The sequence below is a fragment of the Urocitellus parryii genome, chromosome 4 (assembly GCF_045843805.1).
Source record: "Urocitellus parryii isolate mUroPar1 chromosome 4, mUroPar1.hap1, whole genome shotgun sequence".
NCBI classification, from domain to species: Eukaryota; Metazoa; Chordata; class Mammalia; order Rodentia; family Sciuridae; genus Urocitellus; species Urocitellus parryii.
Genome location: NC_135534.1, coordinates 200,090,218 through 200,115,331, shown reverse-complemented (window position 1 = coordinate 200,115,331; position 25,114 = coordinate 200,090,218). Strand labels below are relative to the sequence as shown.

The following is a 25,114-nucleotide window of genomic DNA, read 5'->3' as shown; positions in this document are numbered from 1 at the left end:
GGGTTCGATCCTCAGCACCACATACCAACAAAGATGTTGTGTCCGCCGAGAACTAAAAAAATAAATATTAAAAATTCTCTCTCTCTCTCTCTCTCTCTCTCTCTCTCTCTCTCTCTCTCTCCCCTCTCTCACTCTCTCTTTAAAAAAAAAAAGAAGTTTGAAGTGAATGAAGGGAATGATGTTTTGGATGGAAGTGAAAGGAAATAAAATGTTTCAAGTAGGGAACAGTCAACTGTGTAACCTTTTGCAGTGAGGTCAGCTAAGATGAGGATCAAGAATTGTTCATTGCATCAAGCACTTTGGAAGTCTAATGGGACCTTGACAGGAGCTGGTTCTGAGGAAATTTGGGGTGAGAGCCTAATTGGAGTGGATTTAAAAGAGAATGGAAGGAGATGAAATGAAGTCAAAAACAAAAAACAACAACAAAAACAAAACAAAAAATAAAAACAAACAAACAAAAAAGGGGAGCAGAGAATTTGGTTAGTAGTTATAGTGAAGCAAAGAAGTCAAGGAAGGTTTTTGCATTATAGTTGTGCATAAAGATGGGATTTCTTGTTTCATATTCATATATGCACACAATATAAAATATAATTCAATCAGTATCATACCCCAGCACTATTCCTCCCTCCACTCCAACCCTTGGTCCCTTTCCTCCCACTGATTTCTCTTTGAAATCAGTTGTACTAATTTACAATCCTACCAACAGTATAAAAGTGTTCCTTTTTCTCTAGATCCTCTCCAGCATTTATTGTTGTTTGTATTTTTGATGACTGCCATTCTGACTGGTGTGAGATGAAATCTCAGTGTAGTTTGGGTTTACGTTTCCCTAGTTGCTGATGATGCTGAACATTTTTTCACAGTTGTTAGTCATTTGTATTTCTTTTGAGAAGTGTCTGTTTAATTTATTTGCCCATTTATTAGTTGGGTTATTTTTTTGGTGTAAAGAGTTTTTTTTTAGTTCTTTATATATTCTAGATATTAATACTTAGTAAAGATTTTCTCCTATCCTGTAGGTTTTCTCTTCACATTCCTAATTGTTTTTCTTTGCTATGCAGAAACTTTTTAATTTGATGCTTACCCTTTTTATTAACTATTTGCATTATTTCCTGAGCCTTAGGGGTTCTATTAAGAAAGTCATTATCCAGATGTGGTGATGCACACCTATAATCCCACCTGCTTGGGAGGTTGAGGCAGGAGGATCACTAGTTCAAAGCCAGCCTCAGCAATTTAATGAGGTCCTAAGCAACTTAGCAAAACCCTGTCTCAAAATAAAAAATAAAAAGGGGTGAGGGTGTGTGGCTTTAGTGTCCCTGGGTTCAATCCCTGGTACCAAAAAGAATGTCAGTACCTGTGCCTGTATGCTGGAGTGTTGATCCTGTGTTTTCTTCTAGGAGTTGCAAGTTTCTGGTCTAATTCCTAGGCCTTTGATCCCTTTTGATTCATTTTTGTGCAAGGTGAAACATAGAGTCTTCTCATTCTTTTATATATGGATAACAAGTTTTCCCAGCCCCATTTGTTGAAAAGACTGTCAGTGTGTTTTTGGCACCTTTGTTAAGGATCGGATGACTGTAGATGTGTGGATTGGTTGCTGTGTCTTCTATTCTATATTGTTGGTATGTGTGTCTGTTTTTTTATGCCACTACTATGCAGTTTTTGTTACTCTAGCTCTGTTGTATAATTTGAAGTCAGGTATTATGATGCCTGCAGCGTGGCTTATTTGGCTTAGAATTTTTTTTGCTGATTCTTGGTCTTTTTAATTCTTCCAAATGAATTTTTGGACTGTTCTTTCTAGTGATGTGAAGAATGTTATTGGTATTTCGATGGAGATTGCATTAAATCTGTATATTGCTCTTGGTATTATGGTCATTTTAACAACATTAAGTCTGCCTATCCATGAATATGTTCTGTCTTCTGAGGTCTTTTTTCAATTCTTTTCTTCAGTGTTTTGTAGTTTTCATGTAGAGGTCAGTCACCTCCTTGGTTTGTTTGTTTGTTTATTTATTTATGTGAGGTTTTTGTGAATGGAATTGTTTTTCTGACTTATTTCTCAGCAGATTTGTTGTTGGTACATAGGAAAGCTATTGTTTTTTTGTATGTGGATTTTTTTAACCTGCTACTTTGCCAAATTTGTTCACTAGCTCTAGCAATCTTTTGGTGATGTGATTTGGACAGTCTGTGTATAGGATCAGATTGCAAACAGTAATAATAATTTGACTTCTTTCTTTCTTTCTTATTTTTATTCCTTTTATTTGCTTTCTTGCCTAGTTCCTCTGGTTAGAATTGCTAGTACTACACAGATAACAAATAAGCATGACAAGAGGCTTAACATCATATGTCATTAGGGTATTTGAAATTGAAAGAGCAGTGAGACAGCACTGTATAACTATTGCAATGGCCAAAACCCAAATACTAACAGCACTGAATACTGGCAAGAGTGTGGAGCAACAGGAGTTCTTATAAGTTAACTGGTGAAAATGCAGAATGATACAGCCACTTAAGAGGATAGTTTAGCAGTTTCTTACAAAACTAAACATACTCTTGCATATGACCCAGCAGTCAAACTCCTTGCTGTGTACCCAAGAGTTGAAAACTTATATTCCCATAAAAAACCCTGTGCATGAATGTTTTTAGCAACTTTATTTATAATTTTCAAAATTTGAAACCAAAGAAGGTACAACATGAAATTGTACATGTACAACATATAATTGTGAGAAGAAGGGGCATATGGGAATTTTCTCCACTTTCCATTCATTTTTCTGTAAACCTAAAACTGCTATAAAAAATAATAGTTTTTCAGAGAAGTATACTTATATCTGACAGATAAAAATGTTTTCATTTGACTTTAGGAAATTTGAGATGTTATTTTTTCTGAAATCATTTAGTAAGTGTATATACTGTTTGGTAGATATTAGGTATTTTTGTGTAAGCCATCTCATTTAGTTTGAGTTTTTCCATTGCACAGATGAGAAAACTCAGGTGTGGAAGAGTAAAGTAGCAGAGCTGGTACTTGATTTCATGCCTGTCTGACTCCAAAGCCTGCCCATAAAGGACATTGTCTAGACTGGAATCTTGACTCTGCTGTTTATTTTCTTTGTGATTTTCTTTATGTTGTGTTATCTTTTTATGCTTTAATTTCTTTAAGTGTAAAATGGAGATAGTAATTGAGATTGTTGAGAGGATTTAATGAGTTAATGTATAAAAAGTTTTTTGAACAGGACCCTGAAGCTTGAGATTCATAAATATTATCTATTAATTAGTGCATAATAATTTCTCATTTTATAGATTAAGGGGAAGAAATGACTTAAAAAAATTTTTTTTTAGTTGTTAATGGATCTGTTTATGATTTATATGCGGTGCTGAGAATCTAACCCAGTGCCTCACACATTGCTAGGCAAGTGTTCTACCACTGAATTACAACTCTAGCCCTGAAGAAGTGACTTTGAGTCACACACCTTTCTAAAGTCACATGGCTATTAAATGACCAAGTTTTTTTCTGGTACTGGGGATTGAACCCAGGGGTACTTTACCACTGAGCTACATCCCCATTCCTTTTTATTTTTTATTTTGAGGCAAGTTCTCACCAAGTTGTGTAGGACCTTGTTATGTTGCTAATGCTGGTCTATAACTTCCGATTCTCCTGCCTCATCCTCCCAAGCCACTGGGACTATAAGTGTGAGCCACCGTGCCTGGCACAAAGTAGTTGTTATTTTAATTTCAAGTCCAGAATTTTATCTGCTAAGTTAAAACTTAAAAAAAAAATTTTAGAGAAACTATTTTAAAAAATGCTCTGCAGTTTCTCCGTTTCAAGTGTATCAAATATAATTTGACAATTTGACATTATTTTCAATCAGATGAATGAAGTAGGGAAAAAGCACTGGGCTATAACTTAGGTAGCCCATTTCTTGTACCTGGTTAGCTGGGTGACCTTAATGTCTAATTCTATTTCAGTTGTAAACTGAGAGGAGTATTAGGTTAGATGATTTCTGAGTTCATTTTATAGCCCCAATAGGATATGATTTTGAGACACTGTGCTTTTATCATGAATTATTGTACTACGCTTCCATACTATGAAGCTTCTAGGGGTTCTTTTTTAAAAAAATATTTATTTTTTAGTTATAGGTGGAGAAATATTTTTATTTTGTTTTTATGTGGTGCTGTGGATTGAACCCAGTGGCTCCTGCATGCTAGGCGAGCGCAGTACCTCTGAGCCACAACTCCAGTCCTCTAGAGGTTCTTGATACATGTCCATAGGGTAGTTCATTCTTTATGCTAAATGACTGCCAAATGTTGGTGATCGCAATTTTTCCGTTTCATAAGAACTCTCTCTTAGCATTGTTCTTCCTGCTTCTGCTTTTAATGTGCTTTTTTTATATGTTTGGTTTATTGGCCTCATTTTTTTTTAAAGAGTAAAATTTGTGGACTTCATTCAGTCCTTAACTGCACAAAACAATCTTTTTGGTTATTGGATTTAGAGTTAAAATTTGAATAGTTGTATCCCTTAGAATGAAATAGGAATGGGAAATCCTGAAGTCTCCAAAGTTGTGTACTATAGACTCTATATGGAAGGTATAATTTTAGCGACAAGAATAATTTTGAGGTATTTCTTACCATGGGATCATGTTTTAACTTAACTTTGTTGTACAGAAGGACCCCATTAGTATTTTTTCATTTCCTCATTAATATGATATGTGTAATAATCAAAGTAAGTTCATTTATTAGAAACTGTTCAGTTTCATCTCCCTCCCTTCCTCCCTCCCTTCCTTCTTTCCTTCCTCTCAAAGTTTCAGGTAGATTTTGTAAACCAGAATTAGGGAAGTTGTTTATAGGACATGAATAGCTTTGTTTAGTTCACAGTTAAGTGTCATTTGACTATAGTTGTGGGCCTGTGTTTTCATTTGAAGTAGTGAGGAGAGTTAAATGTCATACTTATAACTTTTGTAGGCCCCAAAATCCAAAAAGCAATTCTTTTTTTTTTTTTAAAGAGAGAGAAAAAAGAGTGAGAGGAGAGAGAGAGAGAGAGAGAGAGAGAGAGAGAGAGAGAGAGAATCTTTTCTAATATTTATTTTTTAGTTCTCGGCGGACACAACATCTTTGTTGGTATGTGGTGCTGAGGATCGAACCCAGGCCGCACGCATGCCAGGCGAGCGCGCTACCGCTTGAGCCACATCCCCAGCCCCAAAAAGCAATTCTTTAAGAGAGCAGCTGTGATATTCAGAAACTGTTACCAACAATGGTCTTTTAACAGGGTTTCATTACTTAAAGGAAGCTTAAATGGAAAAATATGTAGATGAAAAGGAAGCTATTTCCTTTGTGAATTTTAATGAGATATAGTGTGTAAGTTACTTCTTATATCTGCACTGTTAAAGCATCTGTTCTGTTTTTTTTTTTTTTTTTGGTACCAGGGATTGAGCTCATGGGCACTGTACTTCTGAGCCACATCCTCAGCCCTATTTTATATTCTTAGAGACAGGGTCTTACTGAGTTGCTTAGCACGTTGCTGTTGCTGAGGCTGGCTTTGAACTCGCAATCTTCCGGTCTCAGCCTCCTGAGCCTCTGGGATTATAAGCATGCACCACCATGCTTGGTGCATCTGTTCTGTTTTGATATTAGCCCTTGATTGATTATTTATACTATTAGGCTTATATAAACACTATCAATACTCAGAAGAGCTTAGTTTACTCTGTCTGGAATAAAATAAAGTCACATAGGTAGAACCAAAGTGTGTAGCAGAATGATAATTAGGAGTTTGGGAAGAAATATGCTGTGGGATTTTGGCAAGGGACTTCAGGGGGTCAGGAAGTCAGGATCTAGGAAGTATTCAGGAGTTTGGCATAGCGGTGTGCATAGGCTAAGGGGTGTTGGGTCTCTTTGAAGTCAGGGGAACAGAGCTAGTAATACATTCTGAATTTTAAGCCTAAAAATAATTAAAGGAGAAACCATGTCAACATGTACTGTTTGTCTAATGGCTGTGTCAAGCAGAAAAGCATCATGACACAGTTGCTATTTCTTTAGATGCCGTGTCTAAGGAAATTCCACACAGGTCTGACTACTGCCAACTTTTAATTGGTAGTCTGATGGTTAATTGCAAGCAACATTCTTGCCATCAGTAGCAGCATTGTTCTTTCAGATGGTGTTTCTTGACTAAGTCTGTATCTGCAGATCTATTTATCTCATGTAATTCAAGTCAGCCAGCTTGAATCATATTGTGACTACTAGTCATATTGTGACTACCAGGAGGGCTACTTTTATAGCCAAATCAATTAGGTTCTTGGATCTAGGCTTTCAAAAGATGTTACGTTTTTGTTTGAAGTGAGGTGATTTTCCTCCAAAGGATGTTGGGTTTTGTTTGAAATAGGTAATTTTCCTCTATGAAGTGTAAACCAATAGCATGCTTATGGTTCCACACTCAGATTTGAAGATAATTGTCAGTAAGCATCTTTAAAAGTTGTTTTCTCTTCTCTTACAGGTGTGTTCCAGAGAACAAGTCTTAAAACATTTTTGCCATATTTGATGCTGAGCTGTCAGGGGACTCAGCAGGCTTATGAGGAGGTACTGTCACACAAAACAGTGTCTAGTGAAGACGACAAGAAAGAGAGGAAAGGATCGAAAAAAGAAGCTAAAATATAGAAAACCATGGTAGGTTACTTACATTTCCTTGATTTCAGTGATTTAAAATTGGAAGGGTTAACAATGAGGGCAAGGAAAAACAACAGTGTTAATTTTTGGCTCCAGTGCATCAGATATAGATGGCATTCTGCTATTTAAATCAAATGAGTTTAGATTTATTATGAGACCTTTAAGCCACAAGATGAAGCCCCATGAGTCTACAGGCCATAAATTATTAAATGCAAGGGAGGCAATGCTCATAAATAATATTTTCAAGTAAAACTGGCATCCCCAAACCAATACAAATAGCTAGGTGATCTTGAACTTGAAATTAAGTAATTGTTATCTATCTTTCTATCTGTTTTTTCCCATTCTGAACTGGTCTTTTAATTGATGACATGAATGGTGTAGGGGTTTAATACAATATGTGTTTAATTCAAAGACTCTCATCTATATCACAATTGTTAGGAGTACTAAACTGATACTTTCTGTGGAGAGTTCATACTTGCATTGAATTTATGTTAGATAAGGCCATCTCTGGTGCCTAGGTTTTTTTTTTTTTTAAATATTTTCTGTTTTTAGTTATAGGTGGACACAATATTTTTATTTGTATTTGGTGCTGAGGATAGAACCCAGTGCCTCACGCATGGTAGGCCAGCTCTCTACCTGTAGCCACAACTCCAGCCCCTGGTGCCTAGGTTTTTAATTGGTAAAATGTGTTGAAATTTTTACCCTTTCCTTTCCTTTCCTTCCCTTTCCTTCCCTTTCCTTCCCTTTCCTTCCCTTTCCCTTCCCTTTCCCTTCCCTTTCCCTTCCCTTTCCCTTCCCTTTCCCTTCCCTTTCCCTCCCCTCCCCTCCCCCTTTCCTTCTTTCTCTTTTCTGTCTTTCTTTCTTAAAAAATATTTGTTTAGTTATACATGAGCACAATATCTTTATTTTGTTTATTTATTTTTATGTGGTGCTGAGGATTGAACCCAGGGTCTCACACGTGCAAGGTAAGCGCTCTATCCCTGAGCCGCAATCCCAGCCCCCCTAGTATTTTCATTCTGGAGATTTTGTGTGAATTTTTTCCCTAAAAGAGAAAGGGATTTTATGAGAATTTTTTTAATTTTTTTTTTTAGGTGTAGATGGACACATTTTTATGTGGTGCTGAGGATCAAACCCGGGTTCCGCCCGTGCTAGGCGAGCGCTCTACCGCTGAGCCACAATCCCAGCCCCTTATGAGAAATTTTAAGTGGAAGAAAAAGCACAAAAAAGTATCAATGTATTTTGAATGTGTTGTGGCAAATCTGATGATGTTTCTTTAAATGTCATTTGCCTTTTGAAATCTTTGTGCCAAGGGTGATAAGTCAACTTGCTCTTTTTTTTTTTTTTTTTTAAAGAGAGAGTGAGAGAGGAGGGAGAGAGAGAGAGAGAAAATTTTTTTTTTTAATATTTATTTTTTAGTTCTCGGTGGACACAACATCCTAGTTGGTATGTGGTGCTGAGGATCGAACCCGGGCCGCACGCATGCCAGGCGAGCGCACTACCGCTTGAGCCACATCCCCAGCCCTCAACTTGCTCTTTATAGAGAAGAAATTCTACTAATATCTTAGATCTGATTGATGAGGAAAGAAATGTTATCTTTCTCTGTCCTTTTAGTTTTATGGTAAAATGAGGGACAAAAAGACTGAAAAAACAAACCAAAACATACACAAAAACAAACACCCCCCCCCCAATACCCTGAAACTTATGTTGCCTGCCATGAGAATTATTTGTCTTTTCAACTCATTTCTTATAGTTTCAGTAATTTTACAGTGTAAAGAAATGCTTCATATTGTAATGGTTGATGGAGTTCCTTCTCTGGTTGGTTCTTTTTAAATTAACCTAGATTTTTCTGACAAGAAATTTTTTGCTTCAGTATAATCAGTGAATATTTTCCATTTTCTCCTATTTCTTGCTCCTTACCTCTCTAGAGTTGAATGAATTGAATGGGAATTTTCTGTTCTTTAGATTTAATTTTTAAAATACTTGAAAAATCCATTTATATATTGTTTGAGTAAATAAGATTTTTCTTCTTTTTTTGTTATACCATTTGTCAATTCTTCCTCTCACACCTTTGTTTCACAGTGCTTATCCTGTTGTATCCGGGGACCCTGTTATGTTTTAATCTTTTTGAATTTAACATTGGCAGTCTAAATTATTTGTGAAACACCAAATGTTTGTGTGATGTAGGACTATGTAATTTTGCTTAGATGAGGCTGGTGTACAGGACTGAGGAATTCAGCTCATATATGAGTCTAGGTAACAACCTAAAATCCAACTCATAATATGGTTACTTGTTCTTAGATAAATTAATAAATCTTCTCATGAAGGGATTAAAACGTTTTTTCTTTGTGGCAAAAGGCTCCAGTTGGAAAACTGATCCTGCATGTTAAGCAAGAAGAAAAAGGAAAGCTTTATGACTGATTTTAGTTCTAGATTTATATAACAATTGATATTTTCAAAGGTTCATATATCTTTTTTATTATAGTTTGCTTCATTTTATAGGGGACAGTGACACTGTAGTGTCAACATTCTAGTTTCCAAACTAATATGTTTTAAACATTGATAGTTAAAAAACAAGAGAGGATTGATAAAGATTTTGAATCTTTTTGTTTTGTGGTGGAGACTTCAAAATGTTTTCCATCTGTTATCACACAATTTCAGGTAAGTAAAGACACTGTAACCATCCTTTAAAAGGAATATTTTGGGTTTTATGGAAAATCCACCAAGTTATCCTTCAGGGTTCAATTGGGTATGCTGGTACAAGTGTCTTCATGATATTTGTAAATTTGGAACTACTAAAAGGTTTATGGATGTGTGACTCATGAGGGTTTTTTTGTGTGTGGAGGATCTATTTTATTTTTATGAAATTTATTTTATTTCTGAGTATTTGTCTGCTCCACTGATTTCTGGGCCAGCAATCATTTAATTGTTGCTTTTTAAGATTTTTTGATATTTTATTTAGTATAATGGTACTAATTCATCTTTGTAGAATATTTCTTAATACTGTTATTGATTTTGTTTTTTCAATGAGCTTTAAAATGATTTTCTTTGAGATTTAAGTAAATCAGTTCTAAGAAGATTTTGATTTAGAATGTGATACATGTGTAAATTAGCTTGGGAAGCTGTTTTTGCATTATGTATTTTCCCCATTCTGGAATTTGGAATGTCTCCTGCTAATCTTTTTTTTTTTTTTTTTAAATAAGGTCTTGCACCAGAGGTTTTAATGTCAAATACTAAACTGCTTTACATTCTGGAAGTGGAGGGGCTTTGACTGTCACTACATCTCATAGTGACCTGGACATTGCCCTGGTCCCAGAAGTTTGAGGGCAGGTATTCAGACATAGGCGTGTTGCCCCATGGCCCCTTGGGTCAAATTACACTCACCTGTCCTTTGTAATCCTGCCCCTTCTGACCTTTTTTGGATGGAACTTTCTAAGAATAAGGGTCCCCCACAATAAAAGCCCACTTCTGAATGTGTGACTTTCTCTTGCTCTCTCATTTGGGGAGCCTGAGGCCAAGAGTGAAGAAGCCGTTTTGAAGGTAAAGTGTGTGTCTGTGTTTTATTTGATGTCCCTGGAAATTCACATAAGTTCAGCTGCCCACATGGGTTAGGAATAGCCCTAAACAGCATTCTAATATTTTCTATAGTTCATACATAGTTTTATATTTTATATTTCTTCTGTATTATGCAGTCTCAAGTTTTTAAGGTATGAAAGTCTCCACCAGTTTAGAAGGGAGTGACTCAATGTCATGAGTCACCATATGTATTCCTAGAGACCATTTTTTGCAAATGTCGTGTGAAATGGATGCCCTCTTTTGAAGGGGTATTCAGAAGGTGCAGGTTTAGCCAAAACATATCTATATAGGTCATATTGTGCTTGGTGTGACCTAGGTGAGCCTTACCAAAACATGAATGAAAGATCTCTAATTTAATAAGCCCATTTTATTAAACTCCACACCATTCCTGAGCAAGTTTTTAGTATCTTGATGTTAACTGTTTTATAATTGTTTGACAATTGATGGCATGATTTGACTGAAATTATCTTTTTCTGTTATACTTTTTAGGTGACATTTCTTTTATTAAAGCAATTTTTTTTTCCTTCTGACAGAGATCTATTCGATCTTTTGCCAATGATGATCGCCATGTTATGGTGAAACATTCAACAATTTATCCATCTCCAGAGGAACTTGAAGCTGTTCAAAATATGGTGTCTACTGTTGAATGTGCTCTTAAACATGTCTCAGATTGGCTGGATGAAACAAATAAAGGCACAAAACCAGAGAGCGAGACAGAAGTGAAGAAAGATGAAACTGTAGAAAATTATTCCAAGTGAGTGTGGACTGGCCTTGTGATGGTTTACTGGAGTACCCAGAAAAGCCCTAGAGTCCCTACAATATATTGTTCCTTGGGTTTTTTCATATGTGTGACTATAACCAGAGAGGTAAATGGAGTTTTTCTGAGTTAATTTTGAAAGGAAAGTAAGGAAGGTATAATGATAAGAGCCAGAAAAAGAAGATGGATTAGTTAGGATCCCTTTTGAGACCCAAGTCCTTTTGTGTTTGAAGGTTATGATATGTCATCTTTTTGCTGTGTTGGTACAGCTTCCAAAGTTCTGAAATAATAGTGTTTTAGATCATGGGGGAAATACTTCTTTTTATCAGAGATTTTAATCCTGGTGTAGAAGAAGGAGTACATGAAAATGTATTTTAAAGATATTTTTGCCTTGTTGATGTCTACCTTTAAAGGTATTTTTGCCTTATTGAAATCTGCCTTGTGGATTCAAAATGTAGTTCAGGGTCTTGCATATCGTAAATGTTAATATATTTGTGGAATGAAAGAAGGTCTAATGGGAGCCAGATATTTCAGTTACAATAAAGTGTTCTAATTGTTGTAATAACAGAAGCAATTGGCGATGAAACAGCAGTGGTAATGAGTCAGATCATGAGACTGTGCCATGCTAAGTGTAGAGTGATGGTTTTGAGCAATGTCACTATGTTTGGAATAAGTGAATATCCTATTGTGAAAGAAGAAGCCCATATGATTTTATTATACCATATTAATAGGTTTAAAACATTATTTTTTAAACCTGTAACTTTTGTAAGTGGAAGAGAAGGTTATAAAATGATTCTTTCCAGCTTTCAATTCTAAATCAGCATGATAAGTTTATAAAGAATAGTGGGAATGTATTGATACATTTATTTTCTTCACTGAAAGGTAGTGTAACCTTTTAATCTTTAGTTGAAAGATAATCTGTCAGTTTTTTGCTGGCAAATATAATTTATTTTTTAACTGGTTACAAGTAATTTATACATTATATCTGGTGTCAGTTTGAAGGTTCTTGGAATTAATTCAATTTTTCTCATATGATAGCTTAAAATTGTTATGGTCCAATTTCGAGTTCATGTTAATTAGCAATATTCAGAGACTGAATTTGTGATATGCCTTAATGATATTTGGATTATTCTTGTTTTAAAAATGAGGAAACAGGTTCAAAGAAGTCGGGTATGTGTAATTTGTTCAATGTCAGTAACAAAGCCAGGATTCAAACCAGAAAGTCAGACTGCCTTCTAAATTGCCTCCCAGTATGTTCACTAAGGAAAATAAGAGGTGTAATGCCTTTCAAAGATTATTCTGGTTGTAGCATACTGTATATAGTAGGTTGAGGATGGCAGAGAGGAGTCAAAGTAAAGCTGATGAGGTGGAGGTGATTGAGATAGTACACTTTTAAGGTAATTAGAGCCTGAACAATTTGAACACAGTGGTTTGAGGGTGACTATGGTGGAGGATTAATTTATAAACCATTATTAGATTAGGGAGAATGAGAGATGAGAGGACAGGGATACAGTGAAACAATCAGTTTCTACACTTGGCTCACTTGCTTTAAAATGCTTATTTTTGCCAACTTTATGGTTTTAATGTTTATTGAATCTTTAAGGTGTGACAGATACCAAATCAGTGGCTGCATTGTTTATAATTTCCTATCTAGTTTCCACTGCCGCAGTTTGTTTCTTTACCTTCCTCATTTCATTCTTAACTCCACTGACTTTTGCCTGATTGATGATTCTTGCTTCTAGCTAAAATTGTCTTTTTTTCCCATCTTGTCGAATTAGACTCCATTTCACATTGCCTTGCTTGATCTCTTTTAATTTTAACCCCTCCCTTTCTAAACTTGGCAAACAATCATAACAGTGTAAAAAATCACCTAAATGTGGTCAAACCAATCTGGGTCTGAATTCAGGCTTTGCCTTTTTACCCTCTTTGTGAATATGAACAATTAACTTTTCTGATGTTCACATTCTTTGTCTTACAAACTTTCTGTTGTGAGGTTTAAATGAGAATATATGGCATGAGGTTTGTTCTCAGATGTTTCTTTGTCTTTCTCTTTTAAGTATGGTACCTAATCTGTGATTGGTTTGGTAATTTAACCACTGTGTAACCAGCAAGAGAGACTGGCTGTCCTTAGTATATTTCATATGCTTCAATACTTGCCTTACTTATTGAATTACTGCCAAGCTTAATTAATATTTTCACTTGTGATTTAAGGAAAATGAACCAATAAGAAGCTTATAGAATTAAAACCAAAGATAGATGAATATTTTTCTTTAAAAAAAATTTTTTTTTGTAGTTGTAGGTGGATAGAATACATTTATTTTATTTGGAAAGTATATGGTGCTAAGGTTTGAACCCAGTGCCCCACACATACTAGGCAAGTGCTCTGCCACTGAGCTATAGCCCCAGCCCTAGGTGCATATTTTTCTTATGCACTCTATTCATAACTTGATATTCTGCTGGATTTGGAATGCATAATTGAGAGATTATTATTTCCTTCCTCAACTCTTCACATTTTTCAGTTTTCCCCATAAACTTTTGTGAATTCCTATAGTGATGCAGCTAGGAGGGAACTTTGCTTATTTAGCCAATAGCTATTTGACATTTATGGTTACTAAGCCAGTAGGAACTGCCAGGGGTAGAATTCAGGTAGTTTAGATTTCTGTCTTAAAAATTCTCAATATTCGATGATATTCATGTTTCTTGAAAATTCTTTAGTTTATTTCTAAAAAATAATGGGAGTTTAAAAATAATAATTTGAAAATTATTTAAGGAGATAAAATATGTTGGTCATTTAAGGAATATAAATGTAGTTCAGAATCTAAAGGAATACACTTTGAAATATACTCCTAGTTGAATCCTTAAGGCAAGATAGATACTCTATGCTTCTTCAATCTGAGAGTTTAATCTGTAGATTTTTTGATGTCTGGATTTATATACTTATCAATTCATAAGAATATCCAGGAAACCAAATGATGATCAAGCTAATAGGTTTTATTTTTAGGGATCAAGGTGGTCGGACATTGTGTGGTGTAATGAGGATTGGCCTGGTTGCAAAAGGCTTGCTGATTAAGGATGATATGGATTTGGAGCTGGTTTTAATGTGCAAAGACAAACCCACAGAGACCCTGTTAAATACAGTCAAAGATAATCTTCCTATTCAGATTCAGGTGAGTACAGTTTAACTGCACCTCTAGAAGAATTTCTGAAAAGGTGAAAATAGGGAGTAACCTTGATTGAATTTTTTAACAAGAATTGGTGCAAAATTTAGGGGCAGGTACAAACAAAAGAAATGCCACTACTCTGGGTCTGTGATTTAATTCATCATACTTGAAACACATTTATGGTGATTAGTACTCAGGATATAGTTAAACAAATTAAGATGACTATTAAGGTACAGTCTTAAACTTTTCAAGTTTATCTTGCTGAGAGACATTTTTTTTCCACTAGATCTCTCAGCATTATAAAACACTTGGAAGGGTTGGTGAAATGCAGACAAAAATTGAAAACTCAAAAAGAGCCTAGACAACTTGAGACTTTTATAGATAACTTGTTTTTTAAAATATTTTTTTAAGTATCTTTTTTAAAGTTGTAGATGGACACAATATCTTAATATATTTATTTTTATGTGGTGCTGAGGATCAAACCCAGTGTCTCACACATTCGAGGCAGATGCTCTACCACTGAGCTACAGCCTCAGCCCTATAGATTAGTTTTAACTATATTTATCAGTTATAATAGTTAAAAGTAAATTAATATGACTGTTAATGGGAAGTCACTTTTAATTCCTTGTTTCCAAACCTTTTTCACACTGGGACGTATTTAGAAAAAAATTTTAATGCTGCCTTGCTCCTTGGAGGATGCTACCAAAGGTGGAAGGCTCCTAGGCTCTGCTTTGCCAGCCATCCTAAGGGCCAGTTGTGATCATCTTCTAGGGCAGCTTCGATCATCTTCTAGTTTAAGATGTGTGTCTCCTGAATTAGATTGTGGCTGTTTGATGATATCATTTCAGTTTGTCCTTATATCCACGTCACAGAAGTAGATGTCTACCCCCAGGTCCAGACTTCTTGCTTCTGAATTCTCCCATTTCTTTTATTAGTTTCTTTTATTTGTACTTCTTCTGAAAGTGGTTCTTCCCCTGCTCAAGTAATATGAATTCTGAATTTGTTTTCATATGATTTGTTACTGGATTTTTAAAAAATATTACCAACTGAATTTCAAAACTATCTTTTTTTTTTTTTTTTAAAGATCTACCACTCTTGGTACTCAAATTTATATCGCTTGTTGATGCCTTTTCCTATGTTAATTTTGAGGGCACTGTTTTTTTTTAATTATTCTGTCATAAACCTTGAAATATGGTTTTCTAAGTGACAGAACATTTCATCTTTCCCACTTTAAGTACTGATGGAGAGAGATTTTTCTGATTTTTTTTTTTTTTAATAGGGTTGAACATCTTCCTTTTTCTTTCTTTCATCCTTTTGTGGTCATTTGAGGAAAGACAATGATAAGGGACATGAAATATAATGAAGTTTTATGAAATGAAAAGCTCAGTAACAGCTATCTACCAGTACTGTTCTTATCAGAATGTTATTAAAATTCTTGTTTCCTTTTTTTTATTGCTTTAGAATTTAATCTGCATTTCTGCTTTTATTATGGTGAACATTGTTATCTCAAGTCTGTAATAAAGGCTTTTTAAGCCATCTCAACCTTTTCTTTTCTGTTCCTTTTTGTAAGTATTGTTTTCTATGAGAATGGTCATATTTCTCATCATCAGATGTGTCAAAGTGGAGAAAAAGGTTGAAATTCAGTGCTATAATAAACCAGAGTTTCTTACTAAGAATCTGTCACATCTCTCCAGCTTTGAAGATACGGAAGATTGGGTCAAGCCTTGCTCTGCACCAGTAGGGTGTTCTTTGCGCAGAACATAATGATGTAAACTCTGCTTGTTCCTCTCCTGGGCAGTTTTTATTTCTGGGCACTAGTTTTAAAATATTCTTTTGGACCTAGTATATATGTTCAAGGGAAGAACCCAGGAGAGAGTATAGGTTGTGGAGACCATCTCAAATTTGAGGAAATAGGAGATTTTTTTTTTTTAAACCATATGATTTATTTTTATTTTTTTTAGTCATACATGACAGCAGAATGTATTTTGACATATAATACATACATGGAATGTACATACATCAATCATATTGTCTATTCTATTCTGCTGCCCTTCCTATCCTCCCTACTCCTCGCCTCCTCTCACATCTTTTCTCTCTATCCAATCTAATGTGACACACTTTTTTTCTTTTTCTCATCACAACATCATATATGTATTCTATATAACAATGAGGTTCTCCTTCCATCTTCCGTGCAACTCCCCTTCTCCCTCTTTTTCCCTCCCACCTGTCTTCCCTATTTAATGGTAGTCTTCTCATGCTCTTCCTCCCTATCCCATTTTGAGTCACTACCCCCCCCCCCCAATATCAGAGAAGACATTCGGCATTTGTCTTTTAGGAATTGGCTAACGTCACTTAGCATAATCCGCTCTAATGCCATCCATTGAGGAAATAGGAGCTTTTCAGGCTAAAGAAGAGAAGATTTAGAAAGAAAGAAATATTCTTAGTTCTTTGAAGGGGCTATCTTAGGGAAGGTAAAAAAAAGTCTGAACTATTAGGACCAATGGTAGACATTAATTTAACCAGGAGGTTTCTCTAATAATGAGTGTGACTTTTACATATTACCCTCCACTCTGTTTTCTTAGTGTTTATGTGTAATAATATCTGACAGGATCTTATTTTCTTATGGATTAAAAGTCTTTTTCCTGAATATTTAGAACAAAACCTCCATTTATCTAAGTACCTTAATTAAATAAGGCTGAAACATACCTTTCCCTCTATACTCTTTTCTAGGGTGATTTTGAGGATGACCAAAACTAGAAAACACTTAGTCTAGTCTAAAATTCATACCATGTTTATTACTCTGTGCATTGTAAGGATCTACATGCATAATTGAAAATTTATTATATACCTCTTCTTTTGGCAAAATGAATGTGAGCAGTTTTATGATGTTGCTTTAGATAGGTTTTGTTTTTTCATTTACTGTGAATTTTCCTTTTTTTTTGGCTTCCTATATTCAAAATTAGGATAATGAGTTTTCTTTTTTGGAACTGTTCAATAGTAAAATGCTATTTTTGTGTAAATGACTTTGAGTTCTTTTAATACACACCAATGATCAGAGATCTAGTAGTGGTTCCCTTCAGGAATAGATACTGAAAGTTTCATCACTAAGGAAGGCCCTATGTGACTTATTAAATATTTAATACATAATAATATTAAATATAAATTAATATGTGATTCTAACTGGGTGATTATTTTGTGCAAATTCTGTGTTTATTATAATTTGTTAAAAGAAGCAATATATCCCCTGCACCACACACAAAAAAGCAATATAAATTTCCCTGTGGCTGACAGATGACTTGTCTCATAATGCTAGATAAGTCTCAGTGTGACAATCACTGAGACCTTTTTAAAAAAATTTAAAAAAATCTATTCTTTTAAGATATACATGACGGTAGAGTGTTAAAATACACAAACATGGTATAACTTATCTTAATTAGGATTCTATTCTAGTGGTTGAACATGATGTGGAGTTTTACTGGTTGTGTATTCATATATGAACATTCGAAAGATATGTCTGATTCATTCTACTGTCTTTCCTAATCCCTTCCTCCCTTCCCTTCATTCCCCTTTGTCTAATCAAATGAATTTCTGTTTTCCTTTCCTACCTCACCCTTATTGTGCATTAGCATTTCCATATCAGAGAACATTCAGCCTTTGTTTTTTTGGGACTAGCTTATCTCACTTAGCATGATGAGTCCTTAGTTCATCTGTTTACTGGCAAATGCCATAATTTTATTTTTCTTTGTGGCTGAGAGTCCTTTTGTAAGAGAAGTGTGAAAACTACTTGTTTATACACATTTTTTTTTCTGGTAAGTAAATTGTAAATATCATTTTTTAGGGCTGGGGTCATAGCTTAGTGGTAGAGCACTTGCTTAGCATGTGTGAGGCTCTGGCTTCAAGCCACACTAAAAAATAAATAAAGGTATTGTGTCCATCTACAATTTAAAAAAAAGTTTAAAAAATTTAAAAAGAAGATCCTTTTTCATTCATGCTTACTCAATTTCTATTAGAGAAATCCATATAATCTTATATTTGCAAGTCCTTGGCAAGTAGAAGTTCCTCTTTAGTTCTAAAAAAAAAGCTATGTGGCTCACATCTATAGTCCCAGAAACTCCAGAGGCTGATTGCGGAGGTCTGCAAGTTTGAGGCCAGCCTGGGCAATTTAGGAAGACCCTGTCTCAAAGTAGTTCAGTAGTAGAGTGCTTTTTGTCTCATTCCCCAGTACTGCAAGAAAAAAGAAAACCTTTTGGTTTAGAAAACATTCCCAGCTGTTTATTATTCTAAAGCACTTCTCTATAATAATTTCAGTGATGCTGTTGACATTTTACTTTTAAATATTAGAATAGTTTTAAACATTGTTTCATAATTGTTGGAATGGTTGACATTGTGGTTGCTTTTTGAGAGGTGGAAAGGATTTGCTTGTAGGTTGGGAGAAGTTTTTCTCAAAACTAAAAACTAGTTACGGACATTGTCTTTAAGTACAGTAATACCATAGTTAATGACATTTGAAAACCTAATGCAATTGAGATTTCAATCTAATTATAAGGTGTTATGGAAATCTTGGTGATTTTTCAGAAACTTACAGAAGAGAAATATCAAGTGGAACAATGTATAAATGAGGCATCTATTGTAATCCGGAACACTAAAGAGCCCATACTGACTTTGAAGGTGATACTTACTTCTCCCCTAATAAGGGACGAACTGGAGAAGAAAGATGGAGGTACTCGTGTGTGTATGCATATATATATATCGTATTATTTTGTTTGTGTAAGAGGTCTTCCCAGTGGTTTGTTAGCTCTGCTTTATGGGTTTAGGAAATCACTCTTCATTTGTTTTTATGCCACTCATAGTATTTTAAACAGGTTTGTTTCTAAATGATTAATGTATTTTTTGAACATGTCTAATTTCAAAATATAAAGTAGGTTATTCCAAAAACCTGTGCATATCAAATGCGGGCCTTAACTCTCAATTTTTATACCACTTTGGTGTTTTGTTTTACTTTATCTAGTATTGTATTACATTGCTGATATCAACCAATCTGTTATTTTGGCTTAATGGCCAGATTTCAGGATTAAATGTGGACCAATATGGCATTATTTTCAAATTCACTTAGTTATTATTCCAAAATTACTCACTTGCATATTGCTTTTAACTTCTAATAGCTATATAATCTTGCAAAATTTTGTTTTTACTTAGTTGCCTATGTGTAGATTTGCTTTATAGTGTAAGGAATATGAATTGGTGATTAATTTTTTTTTTATCAATGCATAATATTTAGTAAATTTTTTAGGTTTCTGATATATGCAAGAATCATGCTTTCAACTAGCTTTCTTAAATTAAAAAGAATTGCTGTATGGCAGTGTTATCCTCTAAAAGTAGAGTGAGAAATTATTCAGCTTTTGATATCTTTGAGAAGTAATCATGGAAGTGTGGTGGGTTTCTTTTTCTGATGTTATTATCCTGTCAAGTTAGCTTGATTCTGCTTCTCAGTCCTGTTCCTAGAAACTTGCCATATGGTATTTTTCCTGTGTCAGACCTTTGACCAACTGGCTACTCTGTCATGACAATTTAGAGGCAGTGCAGCCTATCTGGGCCTGGGGGAACTCTCTGTTATTTCATCTCTTGAATTTCAACAAGTCCCATTGCTTATTCCCCTACCTGAAGTACCACCAGTGTAGTAAGAAATATTGGTCAGTTTCATAGTTTATTTATAAAGTTGATGATAAGGGTAGAAAAGCATATTTACCTTAGATTTTAAATTTTTGGTAGCCATTATTCATAGGCTCCTTAAACTAAAAGTGATACCTTTTAAAAAATATTTTTTATTTGAATGATTAAAGTCAGCTCTACTATGCCCACAAAAATAAACTAAATATATTCATGAATCATTTTAATCAAAGTGTATCCAATCTATAATTGGGTTTATGACAGTACTTTTTTCTCTATATATGTATCCATAGCACTTCTGAAGAACCAAAATTAAATGACTTAATTTTTTTAACAGCAGAACTATGATTTCTCATTTCTGATGTGTCAAGATAAATGTTAATTCTGGTAAGCTGTGTTCTCTTGACCCTGTAGTTTAAAACCAACCATTTTGGGCTGCGGTAGTAGCTCAGTGGTAGAGTACTTGCCTAGCATGTGTGAGGCACTGGGTTCGACCCACATTAAAAAAATAATAAGATAAAGGTGTTGTGTCCAACTACTACTACAACAACAAAATTAAAAGAAAACATTTCTAAGTAGAATTGTAATTATAAGCATTATTAAAAATTTGATTATAGGGGGATAAGAAAAAGACTGAAGTTGCCAAAGACTAGGTGAATTATATATTTGCTTGTACCTGTTGATATTCCTTCCATTACCTTTAGAAGGTATTAAGAGAATGTCAGGCTTCTTTTTCCCTGTGGTTTTGTGTATTTACATGGGATTTTGTCATAGCTTGCAGTGATATCCTTAAGCTTAGTCTGTTGCATTTATAACCTTAATTTCTGTTGAGAGAATTTAGCAATAGATTCTTAGAGCATTGTACCCTCACTGGAACACTTTATTAAAGAATGACATTTATAATAAAACAGGAGAGTCACATAGTTTCTGTTCAAGGTATTTTGAGTTACTAAGGATCCAAAGACACCTATGAGTTGACTCAGCTAGTGTGTGGGGTCAAGTAAGGTGAAGGAACCATCTTGGATTTAATGTTTTACACATATCACTTTACCTTTTGAATGGCAGAAACTTTTGCTTTGCATTATCCTTAACATCCCAACCCTGTTGACTCACTTTGTCTAAAAGAAACTTTTTGTCCTTTGCCAGCAGTTTTTATAGATTCTTGGGCAACTTGAAGGATTCATCATGATTGAATATGGAGATGTGTTTTTACAACTCTGTTTGCTCATAGTAGGCATCCTTTAGCTCCTTGATGCAATTATTTGCAGCTTTATGGGATGAAAGCACAAGATTCAGTCAGGTGGTAGAGCGCTTGCCTAGCACATGTGAGGCCCTGGGTTCAATCCTAAGCATCACATAAAAATAAGTAAATAGAATAATGGTATAGTGAAAAAAGAATTCTTTGGAGAGGGGGAAAAATATTCAGGTTCCAGGGATTTCTGGGACCGAAAGGTAAACACATTTTTCAATTTCTACTCATTTTCCAAAGTTTAAAAAACATATCCATTGTAACTTCTTTGATCTTTGGAAACATTTTCCTATAGTATCTGGACTCCTTTTGATTATCCATAAATAAACAATGCACAGTAGATACACACCTCATGCATTTCTCTTCCCTTTCTTGCCACACATTTGGGTAAAATCTGAACAAGGGAAAAAAATAGCAGGTAGAACCGGAGGATTGGGACAAGTTAGAAAATCAAATTTATATCTTTTGTGTTAGAATCTGTGCAGTAGTGGATTTAAGTACTCATTCCAAATTACTGTATATATTTTAAATTGCCAGAGTACACAGTAAATCTTTGATATTATTTAAAATTTCATATGTAAAGCTCCTTCTTGTAGTCAGTTTTCTTTCATTCTAATCCTTTATTTATAGGCCCTGTAGAATAATAATTTTCTCATTCATTACTACATATTTTTTTTTTTTTAGTTTTAGGTGGACACAATATCTTTATTTTTTATTTTTATGTGGTGTTGAGGATTGAATCCAGTGCACCACACATGCCAGGCGAGCGGGCTACTGCTTGAGCCACATCCCCAGCCCCATATATTCTTTTTGAAGAAGGCATTAGAAGCTGGGCGCTATGGTGCACACCTATAATCCCTGCGGCTCTGGAGGCTGAGACAGGAGGATTGCGAGTTCAAAGCCAGCCTCAGCAAAAGCGAGGAACTGAGCAACTCAGTGAGACCCTGTCTCTAAATAAAATACAAAATAGGGCTGGGGATGTGGCTCACTGGTCAAGTGCCCCTGATTTCAATCCCGGTCCCCCCACCCCCAAAAAAGAAGGCATTGGAGAAAAAGCACAGACTTTGGTGTGCAGCAGCCTTACGTTCAGTATTAACTCTGTTAGTTTTTACTGCTATGTGTCCTTGGGCATGTTTTCTTCATTTTAAATTGTGATAATAAATACCTGAAAAAGTTGCTCAGAGATTAATAAGATAATTTATATAATGTGACTTGTATAACTGGCACAAAGTATCTATTCAGTAAATAGTAGTAATAACTCAGCTTATTAAAGATTCATAGCACAAACATACCTATTCAAACTTCCTTGAGTTAATAATGTGAGTAATATGTACACAGTAGGTCTAGCAACCTGAGGTAAACATTTTTAAATTCTTAAAAACTCATTGAAGTGTATAATAATAGAATCAGTATACAGATTTTCTATAATGCTCATAGTGAGAATGCTCATTATATAGCTAATGATTCACTGAGAGTGGGTATCTTTCTTTTTTACTACTGCTAATCTTTTTCCTTAGTACCTACAACTAACGTGTGACCAACACATAGGAGGCAATCAAGCAATACCACATATAAATCAGTGAAGTGAATTTATGTACTTACTTACCATATTGTCTGATTAAAATAGGACTGTCCAATATGTAGGAAAGAAGCATTAACAGTGAGTAACATCTTAAAGCTCAAGTAATAGATTTTTTAAGATCTCTGTCTTTCAAGGTATTTTATCACCTACTTTGTGATAAGCATTTCCTTATATGTGACTTATTTAAAACAAAACAAAAAAACCTCACAGCAGCCCTCTTGGGTTAGTTACTATCCTGCCTTATAAATGAGGAAAGTCTCACATTTTGCCCAGGTCCTATGAACCAAAGTTCCTTGTGCAGTCTACTCTCCCATTCTTGTCTGGGGTTACTGCATGAGTGCTTTACCAGATCTAATCCTTCTGAACATTATAGTCTCAAGTTTCTTTTGGTGCTTGTGATTTTAAACCAGAAGTGTATATGTGATTGGGAATGATAAATCATTTTTAAAATTATATTTATAAAGCAATTTGAAACCAGGTGGATAGGGAAAATAGAGACTCTTCTGTTTAAGGCTAATATAAACTTCTGTCCCCCAAACTGGGGGTCAAGGGTGAGGGGGAGTATGCAGGGGTTGAGGGAGAAGTTGCCTGAGAGTCTTCTTTTTATGTATTGGTGCCAGTGTGAACTTCTGACTCTTCTTGACATTGTAAACTTCTGACTCTTCTTGGCAGAAGAAGTTCACTAGCATGGGTGTCTTGAGACAGTAGATTCTCAGTCTAGACATCACAACTGATGCTGTAGGCTTTATTTTTCTGTCTTCCCCAGCTATTAACCAGCTGCTCTGGTTGTTTATCCAGGGCAAACCTTTGGCCATATCTTTCCAATGCTTGACTGCCACTGAAGAAAAGTCATCCTGAGTGACATTACTAGCATAAATTAGAACAGTCTCTCTTTTACCTTGTTTCTACATTTACTGCCTGCATTATTGTGTCCTGTTACTTTGCATGGACAGTGCCATTGGGCATAATGTGTTCTTTCCAGAAAGCTTTAAGGAATTGAGAGAGGAGGGGCTGCCAGGATATCTTCAGGCTAATTAGAAAATTATGTCAGCATGAACCCAGTAACTCAGTTTCATCCAGATTGTCAAGGAGCCTGTCATGATATCCCAACTAAATTATTTTACCTTTAAAGAGCCCAGCCACGTTTGGCTTTTTTCCTGCCCCCATCTCCAGGCTAGTGACTTTGTTAAAAGGGCCAGGTAGTTTGCATGTAATGAGGCACTGAGAGAAACTGACCAACATTTCCTGCAGTATGGTGTGATTCTGTTCACTGATCTAACCTCTAACCAAATAAACATGGTTAGGTATAACAGACTTCTTTCCAATGCTTTCATTGTTCAGAATGTTGAGTGTACCTTCATGCCCTGGTGCCAGGTTCCTGAGTAAAAACATTTTCAAAAGCTTTTTTTTTTGCTTTGGCATTTTTGCCAATACTCCACCACTAGAACCTCCTATGCTATTTTTACCTGTTTCACTGGTCACCATAGTAAAAAATGAAATGGCTCACAATTCCATTGTTTCTATTAAGGATTCCATGGGGGACTCCCCTGTCTTTTCATCAGAATAGCTTTTTCCCTACTACAAAATTGAAACTCTTGTTTTGAAATCCCAAAGTATTAAATTCTAGCACCAGTCCTATGATTGCCATATTAATAATGAAGTTACTTTTTAATCAATGAAAATATATAAACTGTATATTATTAACCACATAAAAGAAATAGACATGGTGGACTAATAAGGTGCACTATTGTACCATATAAGTTTATTTTGTGTAATATAAAAAACTATGAATATAAAATGAGATGAGTTATTTTATCTCCTCTGCTATTTCCTATCTTATGACCCTTGAAACATTTGGATCTTTTGACTTTTTGACTATCAGAGCATGAAGAAACATGACCATTCTGATGGTGATGTAAAGGGAATCTGTTGCAAGTCTTCTGTCCAGTGTCTGCCCTTTCATATCTTTTTAGTAGAATCTATTGTCTCCAAATGTTGACTGTCTGTAGCAAGCTGATGTCTTGAGTTTTTTTTTTTTTATAAGAGTTTGTGGTTAGACTCTGACTTAGAGATGAAAGAATTTATTGAAATATTTTTATGTTGTCTTGTTATAAATATCTGTTATAAATACAATCAATCTAAGGTATAATTTATGAACTCTGACCACTGGATGAAATACTAGAAAGCACAAAAAGAGTTTTGACTTGCCTTTTTCTATCAAAACTTCTGCCTTACTTCCCTCTTCTATTGCCTCCCTCTTCCCGATATCCATACTTGGTAAGATGATAGAATAAAGCTTAGCTTGCTTTACTTTTTTTTCCCTATTAATTAAAAAATTGAAATGATAGAAAATAATCATTCTATATCTTTTATTTGGATTATATTACTTAGCGCAGTCAGTCAACCTTTGTCATGTCTAACTTTTAAGATTCTAATCATTCATAATTTGTTTTATCTGGTATGTGAGCTTTACAGAGATGCTTGTATTG

At 34.9% G+C, this 25,114-nt stretch overlaps 1 protein-coding gene across 6 annotated transcripts in view; it reads left to right on the top strand.

Annotated features, from left to right (window-relative positions):
• The window catches only part of Strbp (spermatid perinuclear RNA binding protein), a 160,829-nt gene that overhangs the window by 68,777 nt on the left and 66,938 nt on the right, over positions 1 to 25,114 (top strand). For 5 of the 6 annotated variants that reach the window (XM_026386303.2, XM_026386301.2, XM_026386304.2 and 2 more), the window contains exons 2-5: positions 6,467 to 6,636; positions 10,743 to 10,963; positions 13,968 to 14,133; positions 18,703 to 18,847. In XM_026386303.2, the coding sequence (XP_026242088.1) occupies positions 6,634 to 6,636; positions 10,743 to 10,963; positions 13,968 to 14,133; positions 18,703 to 18,847 (535 nt within the window). In that variant the 5' untranslated portion in view covers positions 6,467 to 6,633. Of the gene's footprint in view, positions 1 to 6,466; positions 6,637 to 7,577; positions 7,602 to 10,742; positions 10,964 to 13,967; positions 14,134 to 18,702; positions 18,848 to 25,114 lie in introns of those variants that run through there. The other variant, XM_077797094.1, reaches the window with a different exon arrangement.